General features: G+C 39.5%; 1 protein-coding gene and 4 long non-coding RNA genes across 7 annotated transcripts; 3 read left to right on the top strand and 2 right to left on the bottom strand.

The window, feature by feature from the left end:
* The first annotated feature begins 2,451 nt into the window (after positions 1 to 2,451).
* On the top strand, positions 2,452 to 3,924 carry LOC124308082 (uncharacterized). The gene is made up of 5 exons (XR_006908911.1): positions 2,452 to 2,674; positions 2,765 to 2,973; positions 3,220 to 3,341; positions 3,584 to 3,708; positions 3,868 to 3,924. It is a non-coding gene; the product is annotated as an uncharacterized LOC124308082 (long non-coding RNA).
* On the top strand, positions 3,921 to 5,412 carry LOC124308080 (uncharacterized). The gene is made up of 4 exons (XR_006908909.1): positions 3,921 to 3,979; positions 4,559 to 4,691; positions 4,932 to 5,014; positions 5,383 to 5,412. It is a non-coding gene; the product is annotated as an uncharacterized LOC124308080 (long non-coding RNA).
* Positions 5,413 to 7,531: 2,119 nt separating this feature from the next.
* Positions 7,532 to 24,197, top strand: LOC124308077 (serine/threonine-protein kinase PLK4). Of its 3 annotated transcripts, XM_046770427.1 has the most exons (14): positions 7,532 to 7,585; positions 8,870 to 8,977; positions 9,546 to 9,560; positions 20,033 to 20,571; positions 20,653 to 20,748; positions 20,871 to 21,084; positions 21,201 to 21,313; positions 21,396 to 21,488; positions 21,594 to 21,875; positions 21,958 to 22,506; positions 22,688 to 22,993; positions 23,076 to 23,357; positions 23,570 to 23,755; positions 23,870 to 24,197. In XM_046770427.1, exons 4-14 carry the CDS (start codon positions 20,533 to 20,535, stop codon positions 24,047 to 24,049), a joined length of 2,340 nt encoding a protein of 779 aa, XP_046626383.1. In that variant the 5' UTR covers positions 7,532 to 7,585; positions 8,870 to 8,977; positions 9,546 to 9,560; positions 20,033 to 20,532; the 3' UTR covers positions 24,050 to 24,197. The 3 variants fall into 3 exon arrangements, with proteins under 3 accessions (XP_046626383.1, XP_046626384.1, XP_046626385.1); XM_046770428.1 differs by lacking the exons at positions 7,532 to 7,585; positions 8,870 to 8,977; positions 9,546 to 9,560 and adding an exon at positions 19,939 to 20,032 and having other exon boundaries at positions 20,506 to 20,571; XM_046770429.1 differs by lacking the exons at positions 7,532 to 7,585; positions 8,870 to 8,977; positions 9,546 to 9,560 and having other exon boundaries at positions 20,555 to 20,571; positions 20,653 to 20,755.
* LOC124308081 (uncharacterized) lies at positions 15,871 to 16,966 on the bottom strand. The gene is made up of 3 exons (XR_006908910.1): positions 16,900 to 16,966; positions 16,188 to 16,320; positions 15,871 to 15,947 (listed from the first exon to the last, which is right to left on the bottom strand). It is a non-coding gene; the product is annotated as an uncharacterized LOC124308081 (long non-coding RNA).
* Positions 16,955 to 20,039, bottom strand: LOC124308083 (uncharacterized). Its single transcript, XR_006908912.1, has 6 exons — positions 19,496 to 20,039; positions 18,205 to 18,471; positions 17,906 to 18,114; positions 17,538 to 17,659; positions 17,171 to 17,295; positions 16,955 to 17,011 (listed from the first exon to the last, which is right to left on the bottom strand). It is a non-coding gene; the product is annotated as an uncharacterized LOC124308083 (long non-coding RNA).
* Positions 24,198 to 24,310: the final 113 nt, after the last annotated feature.

The raw sequence follows: 24,310 nt of genomic DNA, 5'->3' as shown, positions 1-24,310 counted from the left end.
TCCTATTCGTAACCAGGCGCCGGTATTGCTTGCGGATACATCCCGGACTACAAGATCTTTCATCGCTTTCACGAACCACTTTTCGACGATTCCGCCATATGCGTTCGCACTCCTTTACTCTAGTCTCCATGAATCGTGGCTTCCAGCATAAGAGTTTCCAGACCTGTATATAAGACCGTGTCTATGGACCTGACCACGGTCGTACATACAGGTCTGGAAACTCTGGGGTGGGGGTGTCCCGCTTACTGTTCATGACCGTGGTCCATGAATTGTGTAGTTCTAATATTGGCCACATGGTTCGCGATATGCAAGGGGTCCCGATATTTTACCAGATGGCGGCGTCCTAAACAATTATCATACGCAATCTTATTTCGAGAATTTTTGTATTTTAAAGTTTGTTCCGAAAAGTATTATATAACGAGATAATGATGAAATGGTGCTGTGTGCCGAAGTGTAAATCAATAAACGTTTGAAAAATGTAATGACGCATGCATTTTTCTCTTCAAATACCTCTGTTTATATATGCTTTTGATATATATTCTCTATCCAAAATGAAATTTTTCTGCACAAAATGTTATTTGCCTGCTTTTTCCAAAAAAGTAATTTACATGGTGAGGCGGAAACCAAAATACTCAATTTAAGCTTGAGCGTTTGAATTGAAATACACAAATGTAAAAAATTCAGCGAACTATGGACTTTGCTACACATAAGCGGGACACCCCCTCCGCCAAAAAAGTCGAGCAGTTTCCATACTTGTATGTACGACCGTCGGCGTGACTAGGTCTCTGTATGGTCGTTGACTGAAGAATATGTAGATCACGGTCTTACATAGTGTGCTTTCCATTTACTGACTCAAGTCGACTTGTGTCGCTATTTTTGGTGTATTCCTTTGCCCAGATTAGCCGGTTACAACAGAAATACCGACACAAGTCGATTTGAGTTAATAAATGGAAAGCATCCATACAGGTCTTGCAACTCTGGTGGTGGGGGTGACCCACTTCTTGAGTGCGCTTTCAATAATTCTTAGATTGGCCGCAAGGGTCGCTGTAACCTAGTAGGGTCACCCGTGTCACCTCTGACGTTCTGTAACTCAGCCCTACTAGATAGTAGCGACGCAGTGCCGAAACCGTAAACTACAAATTGATTCAATATCTGAGTCACTCCAAGCCTACCCCCACCACCACAGTTTCAAAACCTGTACGTAAGACCGTGATATAGACAGTTGCCCTAATGGGCTTTAGTGTGACAACCGAAAATCGTCGTGCGCTTGCGCCCCCTGAGATATTCCAACGGTAGAGTTGAAAACTTGTTGCAGAACATCAGAGAGTTCGATTTCGACTTGATGCTGGGGCTGCATTCACCATCCGAGTAACACAGTCTTCGCAATGATAAGCCCAAGCCAGTACATAGCCTGTCTGTACTTATAGACTTGCAGCGTGACCGACTTGTCGGCGATACAAGAAATTAATATTGAGAATAAATTTCTTGCAAATACGTAGCAAAAGAGTGATTTAATTAAAGTATAGGTACCCGAGAGAAAAATGTATACACAGATCATAAATAATAATGGATCAGATGTAATAATAATGCAGAGACCCAAATGTATATACGTATATGCGGTCCATGTACGGTATCAACATATATAATCCATTTACGATTAATACGTGATGCATACTATGAATTTTATAATTTTCCTGGAGATAAACTAGATTATCTACAATAATACAGCTATAATATGGTAATAGAAGGATTATTTATTTCGAAATGGGATTCTATACGACACGCGTTCGATATATTCCATAACATTATTATTCGTAATTATTCCAACAACTTTTCATTTGCTCTCTCGATCTTAAGTTTTCGTTAGCATAAAATCAAAACGCTGATTTACCTAGTTGCAAGTGATGTATCTACGTTGGGTAGAGAAGCAGAATTATTTTTCGAAAATTCTTCGGTTGGAAAAAAATTCAGAGTAGCTGTAATACATCACGGATGCGCTAATTTTGATCGAGATGAAATGGATGCTCCGTATATGAGACAGTATTTAACGCAGTGTAGCGATTTATAGACATAATGAGGTGATAGGGAGAGATAGATCGAAGCTTCCTGAAACTTCAAGTGTATTTTAATACACATTTGCAAGGTACGAGCAAAATTTTTTATCGTTCAACTGCCAGAAAACCGCAGCGATATTAGCTGACCCGTTCACTGAAGAATATATCTTTGGTCAACGGCTGACTATCTAAGGGCCTGGCCGTTTGAGTCTGGAATCGGCAGGAAGGATAAAGTGCGTATTTATTGTATGAAATGTGAAAACTAGAATCATTACACATCATATCATAGCACCATACATCATCATACATAGTATTAAAGTTCGAAACCAAAGTTTAGATGCTCGGATGTTCAGAAAGTGACGTCACCAAAATCCGTCAGTGACGTCGACCGCCAAAATTCCTCAGTCTAGAAACAACCGCGCAGTAGAGCGGACGGATGAGAGTCGCGCTCCGCAAATTTCGAGTACCGGGTTCTCAACCTCCCGGATCCTGCGCTTCGGATCCGCTACGTGGTGAAACTCGAGTTCCAGGACAAGTGCTCCGTAGTTTCTGCGCTCCGGGTCCACTACCTAGTGAAACTGGACTTCCAGAACAGGCACTCCGTAGTTTCTGCTCTCAAGGTACGCTACCTGGTGATACTCGCATTCCAGGACAAGCGCTCCGTGGTTTCTGCACTTTATGTCTGCTACCTGATGAAACTTAAATTCCAGGACAAGCGCTCCATGGTTTCTGAGCTCAAGGTCGCTGGTGAAACTTGACTTCCAGGACAAGCGCACCGTGGTTCCTGCGCTCAAGGTCGCTACCTGGGAATACTCGACTTCCAGGACAAGCGCTCTCTAGTTTCTGCGCTCCAGGTCCACTACCAGTGGGAACTTGACTTCCAGGACACGCGCTCCGTGGTTCCTGTTTCATGTTTACGGTTAATTATTTCAATTCATTTTTCGCGCAAGCCCAAATTCAGTAGCTGTCAGTGCGCTAATAAAACTTGTACAATTTTTCATTATTTTCTCATAATCTTCTTGATAGTAAGTGTAGATACAAAAATTATATTAATCCTTACCCAATATTCTTGATGTGTTCTAATACTGAAAATATTTATTAATATTCGCGGTATAACCCGAGATCGTTGGCGGTGGTCGTTGGAGTTGGTTGGCTGTGGTTAAAGGTGGTCGAAGGTGGTAGGGGTGGTTGCGGGTGATCGAGGTTGACGAGGAGGGGGACAAGGAGGAGGAGGATAAGGAAGACTTGGAAACCAAGGTGGACGACGAGGATGAGGATTTATGCACGGTGCGTAAAACATTTTTATACTACTTAATGGCAGTTGTAACTATATTTTATCTAACATTTCCAAACTTGTCATCTTTACAATAAATTATTTCGATTCAATTTTCGCGCGAGCCCAAATTCAGTAGCTGTCGATTCGTTAATGAAATTTCTACAATATTTTATGATTTTCTACTGATCTTCTTGGTAAAATGTGGCAATAAGAAAATTTTAATAATTCTTACTCGATATTTTTGATGTGCTAGATCCGCTACCTGGTGAAACTCAACTGCAGAGACAAGCGCTCCGCGGTTCTTGCGCTCAATGTCCACTACCTGGAGAAGCTTGACTTCCGGGACAAGCGCTCCGGGGTTCCTGTTTCATGTTTACGGTAAATTGATTCAATTCATTTTTTGCGCAAGCACATATTCAGTAGCTATAAATGCGCTAATAAAATCAATCATATTAATTAACAATTGATTAATTGTATCAATCCTCACACAATATTTTTGGAGTGTTCTTATATTGAAACTATTGATTACTGTTGCAGGTATAACCCGAGGTAGTTATCGGTAGGTGTTGGAGGTGGTTGGCGGTGGTCAGAGGTGGACGAAGAAGACGAGGAGAACAAGGTGGACGAGGAGGACGAGGATTTGTGCTCGGTGAGTGAAACATTTTTATAGTATTTGATGGCAATTGTAATTATATTTCATCTGGAATATTTCAAACTTGTCATGTTTACAATAAATTATTTCAATTCCTTTTTCGCGCAAACACATATTCAGTAGCTATAAATGCGCTAATGAAATGTATTATATTATTGATTACTTAATTAATTATATTAATCCTTACACAATATTTTTGAAGTGTTCTTGTACTGAAACTATTTATTACTGTTCAAGTTATAAACCGAGGTAATTATCGGTGGTTGTTGGAGGTGGTTGGCGATAGTTGGAAGTGGTCGGAGGTAAACGAGGACGACAAGGATTTGTGCTCGGTGAGTAAAAGATTTCAATGATATTTGATGGCAATTGTAATTATATTTCATCTGAAATATTTCAAACTTGTCATGTTTACAATAAATTGTTACAATTCATTTTTCGCGCAAGCACATATTTAGTACCTATAAATGTGCTAATAAAATTTATTATATTATTAAATAATTAATTAATTAATGATACTAATCCTTACCCAATATTTTTGATGTGTTCTTATACTGAAAATATTTCTTACTATTGCAGGTATACCCGTGGTGGTTATCGGTGGTTGTTGGAGGTGATTGGCGGTGATTGCAGGTGTTCGGAGTTGGACGAGGAGGAGGACGAGAAAGACGAGGAGAAGAAGGTGGACGAGGAGGACGAGGATTAGTGCTCGGTGAGTAAAACATTTTTATAATATTTGATGGCAATTGTAATTATATTTCATCTGAAATATTACAAACTTGTCACGTTTACAATAAATTATTTCAATTCATTTTCCGCGCAAGCACATGTTCAGTAGCTTCAAATGCGCTAATAAAATTGATTATATTATCAATTAATTAATTAATTATATTAATCCTTGAACAATATTTTTGATGTGTTCTTATACTAAAAATATTCATTACTATTCGAGGTATAACCCGAGGTAGTTCGCGGTGGTTCCGGGTGATCGAGGTGAGCGAGGAAGAGGACGAGGATGACCAGGACTTGTACACTGTGAGTATAACATTTTTATCATATTCATTAGAGTAGGAGTAGGATCAGGAATAGGAGTAGGATCAGGAGTAGGAGTAGAAGGAGTAGAAGTAGAAGTGGTAGAAGTCGGAGTAGGAATAGGAGTAGTCGTAGTAGTAGGAGTTGGAGTAGAGTAGGAGTAGAAGTAGATGTATGCGGGGAAGGGCGGGGAGGGAATATTATAATATCAAGTTATCAGTAATAAGCAATTGCGGGTAAAATATTAGCTTACTTTTGTAAGTATTTATGAATATAGCATCCATGAATATTCATTGTTGGTATATAAGGTCTGGCAACGTACTTACTTTCTGTAAGAGATGTTGAAGATTTTCAACATAATTATGTTTCAGTTCTGTGCCCCACCTAGTGATCCACCAGTACATATCCTCCGACGTGACATCGCTGTACTACGTATAAAGAAGAAAAGATTTATTAAGATGCAAATTGCTCCTCTCTTCTTGCCATTGTGTTTTCAGCCATTGTTGTGCTGTGTGTTTAAAATTTAGGACAGTATATAATATAGAATAACAGGTACAGCTACGAATATAGCACTACAATAAATCTTATAGAAATAAGCTCACATTGAGATTTCCCTGTATTTATAACTCGACGCGAGAAGGCAAAAATCAATGTAATGCCATCTGTAAGGTAATTGGACTCGTATTTGCACTACGAGAACTCGTTGGGCATTTTGCGGTGAAATTTGAAGAATTGTTGTACAAGAAATTAAATAACTATAAAAATGGATAAAAAATATTATCTCTAATAGTGAATGTAGCTAATACAGCTTTAACCGTATATTGATTATGTTAATGATCTATTGTGACACGATCGGAATTAGATAAGCTCTCTAAATACTCTTTTCTAGACTATTAATTTATATCATGTATATGTAAATGTATATTTCTTCAATTTATACATTCACTGCACTAGGATTACCCTTGCCATGTTTTATGGTGCGCTTGTGTAATTTGTATATTATTAACCTTACGTTTTACTCTATTTGCGACAAGTTGTGAGTGTTTCTAATTTCTTGGCAATTATTTATGTACATGTATGTGTATACATGTATATGTATACTTATGCACGTGTATATACATATATGCACATATTTAAAACTAGACTTTTACAATAAACACAGAGGTTTTAGTATATTCACATACGGATTTCTGTGTATAGGTATACTTGAACTAAAATATCCTTATCTCTAATACGGAGTTCTTCGTAATTCGCATTTGTTCTCGTAACCCAATGTCCTACATACAACGGCAAAAATCGAGATCCAACTTAACTGAGTCTCAAAGCCCTGTTGATATAAAAGCAGCTATTTGATAGAAATTATAGTTTATAGTTTACACAGCCCATTGCATGATATTTCATTATAAATACATATGTTTCAATGTATTTAGGAATAATTTATCAAATACACAAAGGTCATGTGCAAATAATAAATGAATTCGACCGCAGTTTGATGTATTCGTTAGAGCTTCAACAATAAATTTAAGCTTTGTTTCTTCTTTTATTTTATTATGGATAATCAAAAACATTTCCGACTATTCGTGCTGTGGAAGCATGGGGATTAAGCCAAATGTAGCGAAAGATTAGAAACAGTGTATGTAGAGTACGGGTATTTTTCTAACAATGCAAACACGTGCCGCTAGCTTAGTTTTGACATATCTAGAATACCACGCCTTGCGAATTAGCTTTCCGGACAGAGATGAATGATGAATTTTAAGGACTGCATTATCGTTGTGGAATACTCTATGCCTCATGGGAAAAGAAAATCTGTAACGATAAAATTGATGCACCGGATCATCGTCGACTTTAACTTTTGAAATGTCCTACCATTTTCGAACACCTCCTACCTCCCCCTGCCACCTCCGACCATCAATGGCCACATTCGACCACCCCCTATCACCTTCTGCCAGCGCCGACCACCTCCTACCATTTCCGAACACCACCAACCATCCTATTTACCTATATTACTAGATTAGCTATGATACGAAAACAGAAGAATTATTCATTTCGAAATGGGATTCTATTCGACACGCGCTCGATGTATTCCATAACATTAGTATTTATAATTATTCCAACAACTTTTCATTTGCTCTCTCGATCTTGAATTTTCATAGGCATAGAATCGCAACGCTGTTTTAGCTGGTCGCAAGTGAAGTATCTGCGTTGGGTGGAGGAGCAGAATTGTTTTTCGAAAAGTATTCGGATGGAATAAAATTCAGAGTAACTGCAATACATAACGGATGCGCTGATTTTGAACGAGATAAAATGGATGCTTCGTGTATGAGACGGTATTTAACGCTGCGTAGTGATTTAAAGACCTAAAAAGGTGATGGGGAGAGAAAGAACGAAGCTTCTTAACACTTCGAGTGTATTTTAACACACATTTGAAAGATACGAGCGAAATTTTTCATCATCCAACTGTCGCAGAACGGCAGCGTTATCAGCCGACCCGTTCACTGAAAAATATATCTTCAGTCAACGGCTGACCATCGAAGGGCCTGGCCGCTTGAGTCTGGAATCGGCAGGAGAGATAAAGTGCGTATTTCTTGTATGAAATGTGAAAACTAAAATCATTATACATCATATCATATCATCATACATCATACATCATACATCATACATCGTACATCATACATCATCATACATAGTATTAAAGGTCGAAACTAAAGTTTGGATGTCGGATGTTCAGAAAGTGACGTTACCGATCTCAAATCAGCTAGCCGAATTCCTCAGTCTCGAAACAACCGCGCAGTAGAGCGGACGGATGAGAGTCGCGCTCCGCAAATTTCGAGTACCGGGTTCTCAACCTCCCGGATCCCGCGTTTCGGGTCCGCTACGTGTTTCGAGTACCGGGTTCTCAACCTCCCGGATCCCGCGCTTCGGGTCCGCTACGCGGTGAAACTCGACTTCCAGGATAAGCGCTCCGTGGTTCCTGGTTCATGTTTACAATAAATTATTTCAATTCGTTTTTCGCGCAACCCCAAATTCGGTAGCTGTCAGTCCGCTAATAAAATTTCTCGACTTCCAGGATAATTGCTCCGTGGTTCCTGGTTCATGTTTACAATAAATTATTTCAATTCGTTTTTCGCGCACGCCCAAATTCAGTAGCTGTCGGTACGCTAATGAAACTTCTCGACTTCCAGGATAAGCGCTCCGTGGTTCCTGGTTCATGTTTACAATAAATTATTTCAATTCGTTTTTCGCGCAACCCCAAATTCGGTGGCTGTCAGTCCGCTAATAAAATTTCTCGACTTCCAGGATAAGCGCTCCGTGGTTCCTGGTTCATGTTTACAATAAATTATTTCAATTCGTTTTTCGCGCACGCCCAAATTCAGTAGCTGTCGGTACGCTAATGAAACTTCTCGACTTCCAGGATAAGCGCTCCGTGGTTCCTGGTTCATGTTTACAATAAATTATTTCAATTCGTTTTTCGCGCAACCCCAAATTCGGTGGCTGTCAGTCCGCTAATAAAATTTCTCGACTTCCAGGATAAGCGCTCCGTGGTTCCTGGTTCATGTTTACAATAAATTATTTCAATTCGTTTTTCGCGCACGCCCAAATTCAGTAGCTGTCGGTACGCTAATGAAACTTCTCGACTTCCAGGATAAGCGCTCCGTGGTTCCTGGTTCATGTTTACAATAAATTATTTCAATTCGTTTTTCGCGCAAGCCCATATTCAGTAGCTGTCGGTGCGCTAATGAAATTTCTATAACTTTACAATCTTTTCATGATCTTTTTGGTAAAATATGTCGATAAAAAAATTATATCAAACCTTACACATTATTTTTGATTTGTTCTCACGCTGAAAATACTTATTAGTATTCGAGGTATAATTCGAGGTGCTTGGCGGTTTTCGTTGGAGGTAGTTAGGGGTGGTTGCGGGTAATCTCGGTGATTCAGGAGGAGAGGGACGAGGATTTGTGCTCGGTGAGTAAAACACTTTTATAATATTTCACGGCAATTGTAATTATATTTCATCTGAAATATTTCAAACTTGTCATGTTTACATTAAATTATTTCAATTCATTTTTCGCGCAAGCACAAATTAAGTAGCTATGAATAAGCTTATACAATTTATTATATTACTAATCAATGAATTAATATTCTTGTACTATTTGATGGCAATTGTAATTATATTTCATCTGAAATATTACAAACTTGTCACGTTTACAATAAATTATTTCAATTCAGTTTTCATGCAAGCACATATTCAGTAGCTATGAATAATCTTATACAATTTATTATATTATAAATTAATTAAATAATATTCTTATAACATTTAATGGCAATTGTAATTATATTTCATCTGAAATATTACAAACTTGTCACGTTTACAATAAATTATTTCAATTCATTTTTCGTGCAAGCACATATTCAGTAGCTACGAATTATCTTATACAATTTATTATATTGTTAATTAATTGATTAATTACATTAATCCTTACACAATATTTTCGATGTGTTCTTATACTGAAAATATTTATTACTATTCAAGGTATTACCTGAGGTGGTCGGAGGTGGACGAGGAGGAGGACGAGCTGGCCGAGGAGGAGGACCAGGTGGACGGCGAGGAGGACGAGGTGGACGAGGAGGAGGCGGGGTGGGTCGTGGGAGAGGACCTCTCCTCTCCTCAGAGGAGGGCGGGGGGGGGGGGGGGAATAGGGAAGGGGGAGAGGTGGGCGGGGAGGGGAAAGGGAAGGGAGGGGAAGGGGCGGGGAGGGAAGGGGAGGGGAGGGAAGGGGAGGGGAGGGGAGGGAGGGAGGGCGGGGCGGGAGGGAGGGAGGGAGGGCGGGAGGGAGGGAGAGAGTGGAGGACGGATGTCAATGTGAGCCCGTTAGAGTTAGTAGAGCAGTACACCCCCACCCTTCCGCGCCCTCCCGCCCTCCCTCCCGCCCTCCCTCCCTCCCTCCCCTCCCCTCCCCGCCCCTCCCCTCCCCTCCCCTCCCCTCCCCTCCCCTTCCCCTCCCTTCCCTTTCCCCTCCCCGCCCACCTCTCCCCCTTCCCTATTCCCCCCCCCCCCCTCCTCTGAGGAGAGGAGAGGTCCTCTCCCACGACCCACCCCGCCTCCTCCTCGTCCACCTCGTCCTCCTCGCCGTCCACCTGGTCCTCCTCCTCGGCCAGCTCGTCCTCCTCCTCGTCCACCTCCGACCACCTCGGGTAATACCTGGAATAGTAATGAATATTTTTAGTATAGGAACACATCAAAAATATTGTGTAAGGATTATTGTAATTAATCAATTAATTAATAATATAATAAATTGTACAAGATTATTCATAGCTACTGAATATGTGCTTGCACGAAAAATGAATTGAAATAATTTATTGTAAACGTGACAAGTTTGTAATATTTCAGATGAAATATAATTACAATTGCCATCAAATATTATAAAAGTGTTTTACTCACCCAGCACAAATCCTCGTCCTCCTCGTCCTCCTCCTCGTCCACCTCCGACCACCTTCAACCACCTCAGGTTATACCTTGAATAGTAATAAATATTTTCAGTATAAGAACACATCGAAAATATTGTGTAAGGATTAATGTAATTAATCAATTAATTAACAATATAATAAATTGTATAAGATAATTCGTAGCTACTGAATATGTGCTTGCACGAAAAATGAATTGAAATAATTTATTGTAAACGTGACAAGTTTGTAATATTTCAGATGAAATATAATTACAATTGCCATTAAATGTTATAAGAATATTATTTAATTAATTTATAATATAATAAATTGTATAAGATTATTCATAGCTACTGAATATGTGCTTGCACGAAAACTGAATTGAAATAATTTATTGTAAACGTGACAAGTTTGTAATATTTCAGATGAAATATAATTACAATTGCCATCAAATAGTACAAGAATATTAATTCATTGATTAGTAATATAATAAATTGTATAAGCTTATTCATAGCTACTTAATTTGTGCTTGCGCGAAAAATGAATTGAAATAATTTAATGTAAACATGACAAGTTTGAAATATTTCAGATGAAATATAATTACAATTGCCGTGAAATATTATAAAAGTGTTTTACTCACCGAGCACAAATCCTCGTCCCTCTCCTCCTGAATCACCGAGATTACCCGCAACCACCCCTAACTACCTCCAACGAAAACCGCCAAGCACCTCGAATTATACCTCGAATACTAATAAGTATTTTCAGCGTGAGAACAAATCAAAAATAATGTGTAAGGTTTGATATAATTTTTTTATCGACATATTTTACCAAAAAGATCATGAAAAGATTGTAAAGTTATAGAAATTTCATTAGCGCACCGACAGCTACTGAATATGGGCTTGCGCGAAAAACGAATTGAAATAATTTATTGTAAACATGAACCAGGAACCACGGAGCGCTCATCCTGGAAGTCGAGAAATTTTATTAGCGGACTGACAGCTACCGAATTTGGGGTTGCGCGAAAAACGAGTTGAAATAATTTATTGTAAACATGAACCAGGAACCACGGAGCGCTTATCCTGGAAGTCGAGAAATTTTATTAGCGGACTGACAGCTACCGAATTTGGGGTTGCGCGAAAAACGAATTGAAATAATTTATTGTAAACATGAACCAGGAACCACGGAGCGCTTATCCTGGAAGTCGAGAAGTTTCATTAGCGTACCGACAGCTACTGAATTTGGGCGTGCGCGAAAAACGAATTGAAATAATTTATTGTAAACATGAACCAGGAACCACGGAGCGCTTATCCTGGAAGTCGAGAAATTTTATTAGCGGACTGACAGCTACCGAATTTGGGGTTGCGCGAAAAACGAATTGAAATAATTTATTGTAAACATGAACCAGGAACCACGGAGCGCTTATCCTGGAAGTCGAGAAATTTTATTAGCGGACTGACAGCTACCGAATTTGGGGTTGCGCGAAAAACGAATTGAAATAATTTATTGTAAACATGAACCAGGAACCACGGAGCGCTTATCCTGGAAGTCAAGAAGTTTCATTAGCGTACCGACAGCTACTGAATTTGGGCGTGCGCGAAAAACGAATTGAAATAATTTATTGTAAACATGAACCAGGAACCACGGAGCGCTTATCCTGGAAGTCGAGAAATTTTATTAGCGGACTGACAGCCACCGAATTTGCGGTTGCGCGAAAAACGAATTGAAATAATTTATTGTAAACATGAACCAGGAACCACGGAGCGCTTATCCTGGAAGTCGAGAAGTTTCATTAGCGTACCGACAGCTACTGAATTTGGGCGTGCGCGAAAAACGAATTGAAATAATTTATTGTAAACATGAACCAGGAACCACGGAGCGCTTATCCTGGAAGTCGAGAAATTTTATTAGCGGACTGACAGCCACCGAATTTGGGGTTGCGCGAAAAACGAATTGAAATAATTTATTGTAAACATGAACCAGGAACCACGGAGCGCTTATCCTGGAAGTCGAGAAGTTTCATTAGCGTACCGACAGCTACTGAATTTGGGCGTGCGCGAAAAACGAATTGAAATAATTTATTGTAAACATGAACCAGGAACCACGGAGCGCTTATCCTGGAAGTCGAGAAATTTTATTAGCGGACTGACAGCCACCGAATTTGGGGTTGCGCGAAAAACGAATTGAAATAATTTATTGTAAACATGAACCAGGAACCACGGAGCGCTTATCCTGGAAGTCGAGAAGTTTCATTAGCGTACCGACAGCTACTGAATTTGGGCGTGCGCGAAAAACGAATTGAAATAATTTATTGTAAACATGAACCAGGAACCACGGAGCAATTATCCTGGAAGTCGAGAAATTTTATTAGCGGACTGACAGCTACCGAATTTGGGGTTGCGCGAAAAACGAATTGAAATAATTTATTGTAAACATGAACCAGGAACCACGGAGCGCTTATCCTGGAAGTCGAGTTTCACCGCGTAGCGGACCCGAAGCGCGGGATCCGGGAGGTTGAGAACCCGGTACTCGAAACACGTAGCGGACCCGAAACGCGGGATCCGGGAGGTTGAGAACCCGGTACTCGAAATTTGCGGAGCGCGACTCTCATCCGTCCGCTCTACTGCGCGGTTGTTTCGAGACTGAGGAATTCGGCTAGCTGATTTGAGATCGGTAACGTCACTTTCTGAACATCCGACATCCAAACTTTAGTTTCGACCTTTAATACTATGTATGATGATGTATGATGTACGATGTATGATGTATGATGTATGATGTATGATGATATGATATGATGTATAATGATTTTAGTTTTCACATTTCATACAAGAAATACGCACTTTATCTCTCCTGCCGATTCCAGACTCAAGCGGCCAGGCCCTTCGATGGTCAGCCGTTGACTGAAGATATATTTTTCAGTGAACGGGTCGGCTGATAACGCTGCCGTTCTGCGACAGTTGGATGATGAAAAATTTCGCTCGTATCTTTCAAATGTGTGTTAAAATACACTCGAAGTGTTAAGAAGCTTCGTTCTTTCTCTCCCCATCACCTTTTTAGGTCTTTAAATCACTACGCAGCGTTAAATACCGTCTCATACACGAAGCATCCATTTTATCTCGTTCAAAATCAGCGCATCCGTTATGTATTGCAGTTACTCTGAATTTTATTCCATCCGAATACTTTTCGAAAAACAATTCTGCTCCTCCACCCAACGCAGATACTTCACTTGCGACCAGCTAAAACAGCGTTGCGATTCTATGCCTATGAAAATTCAAGATCGAGAGAGCAAATGAAAAGTTGTTGGAATAATTATAAATACTAATGTTATGGAATACATCGAGCGCGTGTCGAATAGAATCCCATTTCGAAATGAATAATTCTTCTGTTTTCGTATCATAGCTAATCTAGTAATATAGGTAAATAGGATGGTTGGTGGTGTTCGGAAATGGTAGGAGGTGGTCGGCGCTGGCAGAAGGTGATAGGGGGTGGTCGAATGTGGCCATTGATGGTCGGAGGTGGCAGGGGGAGGTAGGAGGTGTTCGAAAATGGTAGGACATTTCAAAAGTTAAAGTCGACGATGATCCGGTGCATCAATTTTATCGTTACAGATTTTCTTTTCCCATGAGGCATAGAGTATTCCACAATGATAATGCAGTCCTTAAAATTCATCATTCATCTCTGTCCGGAAAGCTAATTCGCAAGGCGTGGTATTCTAGATATGTCAAAACTAAGCTAGCGGCACGTGTTTGCATTGTTAGAAAAATACCCGTACTCTACATACACTGTTTCTAATCTTTCGCTACATTTGGCTTAATCCCCATGCTTCCACAGCACGAATAGTCGGAAATGTTTTTGATTATCCATAATAAAATAAAAGAAGAAACAAAGCTTAAATTTATTGTTGAAGCTCTAACGAATACATCAAACTGCGGTCGAATTCATTTATTATTTGCACATGACCTTTGTGTATTTGATAAATTATTCCTAAATACATTGAAACATATGTATTTATAATGAAATATCATGCAATGGGCTGTGTAAACTATAAACTATAATTTCTATCAAATAGCTGCTTTTATATCAACAGGGCTTTGAGACTCAGTTAAGTTGGATCTCGATTTTTGCCGTTGTATGTAGGACATTGGGTTACGAGAACAAATGCGAATTACGAAGAACTCCGTATTAGAGATAAGGATATTTTAGTTCAAGTATACCTATACACAGAAATCCGTATGTGAATATACTAAAACCTCTGTGTTTATTGTAAAAGTCTAGTTTTAAATATGTGCATATATGTATATACACGTGCATAAGTATACATATACATGTATACACATACATGTACATAAATAATTGCCAAGAAATTAGAAACACTCACAACTTGTCGCAAATAGAGTAAAACGTAAGGTTAATAATATACAAATTACACAAGCGCACCATAAAACATGGCAAGGGTAATCCTAGTGCAGTGAATGTATAAATTGAAGAAATATACATTTACATATACATGATATAAATTAATAGTCTAGAAAAGAGTATTTAGAGAGCTTATCTAATTCCGATCGTGTCACAATAGATCATTAACATAATCAATATACGGTTAAAGCTGTATTAGCTACATTCACTATTAGAGATAATATTTTTTATCCATTTTTATAGTTATTTAATTTCTTGTACAACAATTCTTCAAATTTCACCGCAAAATGCCCAACGAGTTCTCGTAGTGCAAATACGAGTCCAATTACCTTACAGATGGCATTACATTGATTTTTGCCTTCTCGCGTCGAGTTATAAATACAGGGAAATCTCAATGTGAGCTTATTTCTATAAGATTTATTGTAGTGCTATATTCGTAGCTGTACCTGTTATTCTATATTATATACTGTCCTAAATTTTAAACACACAGCACAACAATGGCTGAAAACACAATGGCAAGAAGAGAGGAGCAATTTGCATCTTAATAAATCTTTTCTTCTTTATACGTAGTACAGCGATGTCACGTCGGAGGATATGTACTGGTGGATCACTAGGTGGGGCACAGAACTGAAACATAATTATGTTGAAAATCTTCAACATCTCTTACAGAAAGTAAGTACGTTGCCAGACCTTATATACCAACAATGAATATTCATGGATGCTATATTCATAAATACTTACAAAAGTAAGCTAATATTTTACCCGCAATTGCTTATTACTGATAACTTGATATTATAATATTCCCTCCCCGCCCTTCCCCGCATACATCTACTTCTACTCCTACTCTACTCCAACTCCTACTACTACGACTACTCCTATTCCTACTCCGACTTCTACCACTTCTACTTCTACTCCTTCTACTCCTACTCCTGATCCTACTCCTATTCCTGATCCTACTCCTACTCTAATGAATATGATAAAAATGTTATACTCACAGTGTACAAGTCCTGGTCATCCTCGTCCTCTTCCTCGCTCACCTCGATCACCCGGAACCACCGCGAACTACCTCGGGTTATACCTCGAATAGTAATGAATATTTTTAGTATAAGAACACATCAAAAATATTGTTCAAGGATTAATATAATTAATTAATTAATTGATAATATAATCAATTTTATTAGCGCATTTGAAGCTACTGAACATGTGCTTGCGCGGAAAATGAATTGAAATAATTTATTGTAAACGTGACAAGTTTGTAATATTTCAGATGAAATATAATTACAATTGCCATCAAATATTATAAAAATGTTTTACTCACCGAGCACTAATCCTCGTCCTCCTCGTCCACCTTCTTCTCCTCGTCTTTCTCGTCCTCCTCCTCGTCCAACTCCGAACACCTGCAATCACCGCCAATCACCTCCAACAACCACCGATAACCACCACGGGTATACCTGCAATAGTAAGAAATATTTTCAGTATAAGAACACATCAAAAATATTGGGTAAGGATTAGTATCATTAATTAATTAATTATTTAATAATATAATAAATTTTATTAGCACATTTATAGGTACTAAATATGTGCTTGCGCGAAAAATGAATTGTAACAATTTATTGTAAACATGACAAGTTTGAAATATTTCAGATGAAATATAATTACAATTGCCATCAAATATCATTGAAATCTTTTACTCACCGAGCACAAATCCTTGTCGTCCTCGTTTACCTCCGACCACTTCCAACTATCGCCAACCACCTCCAACAACCACCGATAATTACCTCGGTTTATAACTTGAACAGTAATAAATAGTTTCAGTACAAGAACACTTCAAAAATATTGTGTAAGGATTAATATAATTAATTAAGTAATCAATAATATAATACATTTCATTAGCGCATTTATAGCTACTGAATATGTGTTTGCGCGAAAAAGGAATTGAAATAATTTATTGTAAACATGACAAGTTTGAAATATTCCAGATGAAATATAATTACAATTGCCATCAAATACTATAAAAATGTTTCACTCACCGAGCACAAATCCTCGTCCTCCTCGTCCACCTTGTTCTCCTCGTCTTCTTCGTCCACCTCTGACCACCGCCAACCACCTCCAACACCTACCGATAACTACCTCGGGTTATACCTGCAACAGTAATCAATAGTTTCAATATAAGAACACTCCAAAAATATTGTGTGAGGATTGATACAATTAATCAATTGTTAATTAATATGATTGATTTTATTAGCGCATTTATAGCTACTGAATATGTGCTTGCGCAAAAAATGAATTGAATCAATTTACCGTAAACATGAAACAGGAACCCCGGAGCGCTTGTCCCGGAAGTCAAGCTTCTCCAGGTAGTGGACATTGAGCGCAAGAACCGCGGAGCGCTTGTCTCTGCAGTTGAGTTTCACCAGGTAGCGGATCTAGCACATCAAAAATATCGAGTAAGAATTATTAAAATTTTCTTATTGCCACATTTTACCAAGAAGATCAGTAGAAAATCATAAAATATTGTAGAAATTTCATTAACGAATCGACAGCTACTGAATTTGGGCTCGCGCGAAAATTGAATCGAAATAATTTATTGTAAAGATGACAAGTTTGGAAATGTTAGATAAAATATAGTTACAACTGCCATTAAGTAGTATAAAAATGTTTTACGCACCGTGCATAAATCCTCATCCTCGTCGTCCACCTTGGTTTCCAAGTCTTCCTTATCCTCCTCCTCCTTGTCCCCCTCCTCGTCAACCTCGATCACCCGCAACCACCCCTACCACCTTCGACCACCTTTAACCACAGCCAACCAACTCCAACGACCACCGCCAACGATCTCGGGTTATACCGCGAATATTAATAAATATTTTCAGTATTAGAACACATCAAGAATATTGGGTAAGGATTAATATAATTTTTGTATCTACACTTACTATCAAGAAGATTATGAGAAAATAATGAAAAATTGTACAAGTTTTATTAGCGCACTGACAGCTACTGAATTTGGGCTTGCGCGAAAAATGAATTGAAATAATTAACCGTAAACATGAAACAGGAACCACGGAGCGCGTGTCCTGGAAGTCAAGTTCCCACTGGTAGTGGACCTGGAGCGCAGAAACTAGAGAGCGCTTGTCCTGGAAGTCGAGTATTCCCAGGTAGCGACCTTGAGCGCAGGAACCACGGTGCGCTTGTCCTGGAAGTCAAGTTTCACCAGCGACCTTGAGCTCAGAAACCATGGAGCGCTTGTCCTGGAATTTAAGTTTCATCAGGTAGCAGACATAAAGTGCAGAAACCACGGAGCGCTTGTCCTGGAATGCGAGTATCACCAGGTAGCGTACCTTGAGAGCAGAAACTACGGAGTGCCTGTTCTGGAAGTCCAGTTTCACTAGGTAGTGGACCCGGAGCGCAGAAACTACGGAGCACTTGTCCTGGAACTCGAGTTTCACCACGTAGCGGATCCGAAGCGCAGGATCCGGGAGGTTGAGAACCCGGTACTCGAAATTTGCGGAGCGCGACTCTCATCCGTCCGCTCTACTGCGCGGTTGTTTCCAGACTGAGGAATTTTGGCGGTCGACGTCACTGACGGATTTTGGTGACGTCACTTTCTGAACATCCGAGCATCTAAACTTTGGTTTCGAACTTTAATACTATGTATGATGATGTATGGTGCTATGATATGATGTGTAATGATTCTAGTTTTCACATTTCATACAAGAAATACGCACTTCATCCTTCCTGCCGATTCTAGACTCAAACGGCCAGGCCCTTCGATAGGCAGCCGTTGACTAAAGATATAATCTTCAGTTAACGGGTCAGCTAATAACGCTGTCGGTCTGCCACAGTTGGATTAAAAATAATTTTGCTCGTACCTTACAAAAGTGTGTTAAAATACACTTGAAGTTTCAGGAAGCTTCGTACTTTCTCTCCCTATCGCCTTTTTAGGTCTTTAAATCACTACACTGCGTTAAATACTTTCTCATATACGAAGCATCCATTTTATCTCGATCAAAATTAGCGCATCCGTGATGTATTACAGTTACTCTGAATTTTTTTCCATCCAAACACTTTTCGAAATACAATTCTGCTTCTCCACCCAACGTAGATACTTCACTTGTGACTAACTAAAACAGCATTTCGATTTTCTGCCTACGAAAATTCAAGATCGAGAGAGCGAATGAAAAGTTGTTGGAATAATTATGAATAATCATGTTATGGAATACATCGAGTGTGCGTCGAATAGAATCCCATTTCGAACTGAATAATCCTTCTCTTTTCATGTTACAGCCGTATTATTGTACATAATCTAGTTTGTCTCCTGGAAAATTATAAAACTTATAGTGTGCATCACGTATTAATCCTAAATGGATCATATATCAATATCGTACATGGACCGCATATACTCGTACATGTATACTTTTTGGTCTTTGCATCATTATTACATCTGATCTATCATTATTTATAATCTATGTATTCCTTCTTCTCTCGGGTACCGATACTTTAAATCAATCAATGTTTTGCTACGAATGTTGGAAGAAATTGATTCTCATTAATCATTTCTTGTATCGCTGACAAGTCGGTAACGCTTCAACTCGATAAGTACACACAGGCTAAGTATTGGCTTGGGCTTACCATTGCGAAGACTGTGTGACTCCGAAGGTGAATGCAGCCAGCATCATGTCGAAATCGGTAACCCTCTGATGTTCTGCAATAAGTTCTCAACTCTACAGTTGGAACATCTCAGGGAGCGAAAGCGCACGACGATTTTCGGTTGTCACACCAAAGCTCATCAGGGCAACTGTCTTTATATGCTTCAGTCAATGTAGGAGGTGTTTGGAGGTGGTTGGCGGTGATCGGAGTAAGTCGAGGAGGACGAGGACAACGTGGACGACGACGGGGTGTGGAGGAGGTGGATGAAGAGGACGAAGGAGGTCGGCGGTGGTCGGAGGTGGTTGGAGGTGTTCGAAAACGGCAGGAGGTGGTAGGGGGTAGTTGGCGGTGGTAGGAATGGCCAGCGGCGGCAGGGGGTGCTAGGAGTCGGACGGAGATGGTAGGAGGTGTTTGGCGGTGGTTAGCGGTGATCGGAGGTGGTCGAGGACGACGACGACGATGACGAGGGGGCGGCGGTGAAGGAGGCGGAGAGGGCCCTATAGGACGAGGAGGACAAAGGTGGTCGGTGGTGGTTGACGGTGGTTGGTGGTGGACGCCGTTACGCTTTTTCTCACGGGGATGATCGAACTGATCGACATTTCTAAGTCGCAGTCGACAAGTATTCTTACGCACTCGCTTTGTACCGACTCAATCTCAAGCTTTCATACCGACACTACTTTGGCTGCTACGAGTGTCAGTGCGAGCTCGTTAGGTAGAATCGATAGAGCAGAACTCTCCTACGCCTCCAGGCCCCCCTGTGTCCGCTTACTCGCTGAAAACTGGTCACAAAAATTTACCCATGAGTATCTGTCTCTATGTTCTTCAGTCAACGATGCTATAAACAAGCATGAATACAAATGGCGGGCACCTGTGATTGTTGTGTGTCACAAGAAGTTATGAAATATAATTTCAAAGTGCGTGATGAGTGTATAAAAACATAATTGGTACTGTTACATCCGAATAAAAAAAATTTGTGTGATTATTTTGAACAGAAATAAATTAGTTGATGCGACAACGGTATGCCTCCGCTGTCGGGAGGATTTGGTGAACAAATAGAGGTTAGGATTTCAAATACGTTTTACTTTGATTAAAAATATCTGGTACCAGAAAGCTCCTAATTTATAAATAAATTGCTACAGGATTATGAAGTATTGAACGTACTAGGAAAAGGAGGCTTTGCCAGCGTCTACAGGGCAAAATGCCTTCGAAGTGGAATGGAAGTCGCGATAAAAATGGTTAGCGGTAAATACTTACTATGAGACTCGTCTCAATTTCTCTGTTTTACTGCTGCTACTCAAGTAACAGTTTGCAATCTCTAACTTTTCTCGGTGATTAACCAATTTACCAACAACTTTAGATTGACAAGAAGTTGATGCAGGCTGCAAATATGGTAGGAAGAGTTCGTCAGGAGGTGGCGATACACTCCAGGTTAAAACATCCAGCTGTCTTAGAATTATATACCTTCTTCGAAGATGCAAACTATGTTTATTTGGTACTTGAGTTATGTCACAATGGTGAACTCCAACGATTCCTCAAATCACAGAGCTCTCGCGCTCTTCCGGAGGAGCATGGTTTGTATTCAGAATATTACTATTCCAACTGATACCTTAAAGTTTGAATATAAGTGTTGTTATCAAAATATCTTGCGATAACAGTATCATTTAAAAGAAATTTATTTGTTCAACAGCCAGTCGTATTTTAAACCAGGTTGTCCAAGGCCTTTTATATTTACATTCACATCAGATACTTCATAGAGACATGTCCCTGTCAAATCTACTTTTGACAAGAGATATGCAAGTGGTAAGTGTTCTTCCAAAACCTGTTAGTTCGTGTACAGTCTGACACAATTGAAATGGACTAATTATCTCTACTTTGACTTTAGAAAATAGCAGATTTTGGATTAGCAACGCAGTTAACACGTCCAGATGAAAAGCATCTAACCATGTGTGGAACACCCAATTACATTTCTCCAGAGGTAAGCAGCCCAGTGTAGGAGTTGGGATTACAAAAATCTCATAGTAAGACAACTTTATACATGTTAATGTAAATTGATGGAAAATTTAATGTTTCCTTATCATAGGTTGCCACTCGATCATCCCATGGCTTGGAGGCAGATGTATGGGGCCTGGGCTGTATGCTTTACACTCTGTTGGTGGGAAAGCCTCCCTTCGATACGGATGCTGTGAAAAGTACATTGACACGTGTTGTAATGGCTGATTATGCATTCCCAATAACTTTATCTGAAAATGCTAAGGACTTGATAAATCGTCTCCTGAAAAAAAATCCAAGAGACAGAATACGACTAAGGGATATACTTCAGCATCCCTTTCTCGCTTTACGTGATAGAAATCATAGTACCAAGGTAACATTCACTGTGTTAACAAAAATAAATTATATCATTTTGTTTCAAAGACAATATACTACAACGATTCTTACAATCAAAGGATAAAGGGAGTATGCCCCGAGGATTGTCTGGAGTTGAAGGTGGGGATTCCGGAGTGGGCCGAACAATGTCTTCCTGCAGCCACCCTCGTCTACGATCCAGGTCTGAAGAAAGGCTACCGAATTTTCCTGCTAGTCTAGGACGGTGTCCCACCCCAACACCTACTGCAAGAAGCGAGCCGTATTATGATTACATAACTGACGTTCAGCCATCTTATAAAGCAAAGCCAAATAATTACTCTCAAAATAATAATTCAGTGTTAACTGGAATACCTCAGCCTCCACGCAGCAGGATGTTCTCAATGTCTGAGCAACAAAGTAATTATGACATACAGTGGGGAGAAGATAATGAAAAAGTTGATAAACAGCATAGAAAAAATAGAGAGAGAAAACAAACTGAGGGTGAAGACGAAGGGAGTAACAAACTCTCTTTATCACCATTAAATTCGATAAGGCTGCAGGCAACTAGGCATAGAACGAAGAACGCTGTTCTAACTATATTGGATAACGGAGAAGTGTGCATTGAATTTATCAAACGACGGAATGGAAAGGTATGCCTTTCAACTTTGAAAAATCTAAGTTGACGTTATTTTTTATCCAATGCTTTGATTCAACAAAAGTATCTATCTTGATGTTTGTTACTATTCGAAGACCTCAGGGATATTTAAGACGATTTATTCTAGTATGTTTGTCATACTTGACAGCGATCATTTACTACATTCTGTACTCCAGGAGAAGGTGAGTGAAGTTTGTCGTATATCTGGGGATGGATTACGTATAGTCCTTTATAAAGCTAGTGATGGAACGAGCGTGGGTAATGAACCTCCGCCATTGCCATCTCGTGGTGCGGACAGTATTCATTCATACGAAACTCTGCCCCAACGTCACCATCGAAAATACATCTACGCAGCTCGATTCGTACGGCTGGTCCGAGCCAAGACGCCAAAATTAACCCTTTACACACCAAAGGCGAAATGTTTATTCATGGAGAATGGTCCTCATCCAGACTTTGAATTACATTTTTATAACGGAGCAAAGGTGGACACAATCATACCTCCCAATTCATATTTGGTGCTCGATATTTTTTACTTTCAATTGATGAAAAGATAATTTTGTACAGATAACTCGGACCGAAGGTGCGGTAAAAGTAATTGAAGTGCCTGGTGGGCCTACGTATTCAGAGGATGACTTGCCCCCAAGATTGGAAGAGTTTTACGAACATTACTCGCAATCGTATCAACGCTGTTTGCTCTTGGAATCCACACTGGCATCTCTGGAGACAGCCACTGGTCATTCGTGCTTTCCAGCGATAATCGGACGGAGGCCAGCAACCGCCTCAAATGACGCACTCTGCTTAAGAGGAAAAGAAAATATATCACAAAGTGCAACTAGCACACCAATAGTAAGCCTTAAAATTTTCATAGTCAACCAAATACAATAAAGAGAGCTTTAGGCTTCAAAATACTAAAATTATATATTTTGGATAGCTGATAAACTCTTTGGCGTAAAATAATGCTAATCGCTGTGTAGAAATTCGTATGTAAAGTAAATTTTATTGTAACAGAGGTTGGCGATTCAATTCTATGGCTTAAATAACCTGAATACTTATTTCAGATGCCATCATTTAATGCGAGCTGTTCGGTTGTCTCTACCGTTGCATCTCGTTCACGGAGGTCAAATTCCGTCTGCGTATCGACCAATATTACCAACACCAAAATATCAATCCCAGGAGTTGGTGTAGCCACCCAATTGTCCTCTGGTGATGTTAGAGTTGACTATAGTGATGGGTCGACGCTAACGGTAAAAAATTTGAAATTGTTTTCAATCTACAGATACTGTTATAGAATCCTGATGCAAACTTATTGTGTGAAAAATTACCATCTTCTTTAATTTTGTTGTATACGAAAATTACAGGTGAGCCCACAAAGTATGGGAGGCGGGCTGACTTACGAAAGTTGTAGTGGCACTGTGACAAAGTACAATCAAAATTATCAGCAAAATTCAGAGGTGCCTTCTGCCATTAGGGATAAGCTAAGGCATTTGCCCACCATCATAAAACATCTCATGCAACCGAAGCATCGAAATATACGCTAAACAGCCCATGAAATTTGAGTCTATATACATGAATTCCGTTATTTTTAATAAATGAATTAACGTAAATAGATATATTTAGATAGATTATGTAAGTATATACAATTATGTAACATTTTCTTGCGAAATGAAGATATGTATTTTGATATTATCCAAACGTATTTAATCCTCGACTGAAAGTTACGGAAATAGGGCTTTATAAAAATTAATACTAGCTGTTTCCAGCTAATTAGAGCCACAGGAACCCAGAAATCGCAGTTAAAA

The sequence above is a fragment of the Neodiprion virginianus genome, chromosome 6 (assembly GCF_021901495.1).
Source record: "Neodiprion virginianus isolate iyNeoVirg1 chromosome 6, iyNeoVirg1.1, whole genome shotgun sequence".
NCBI lineage: Eukaryota > Metazoa > Arthropoda > Insecta > Hymenoptera > Diprionidae > Neodiprion > Neodiprion virginianus.
This window is presented reverse-complemented; position numbering and strand designations above follow the sequence as displayed.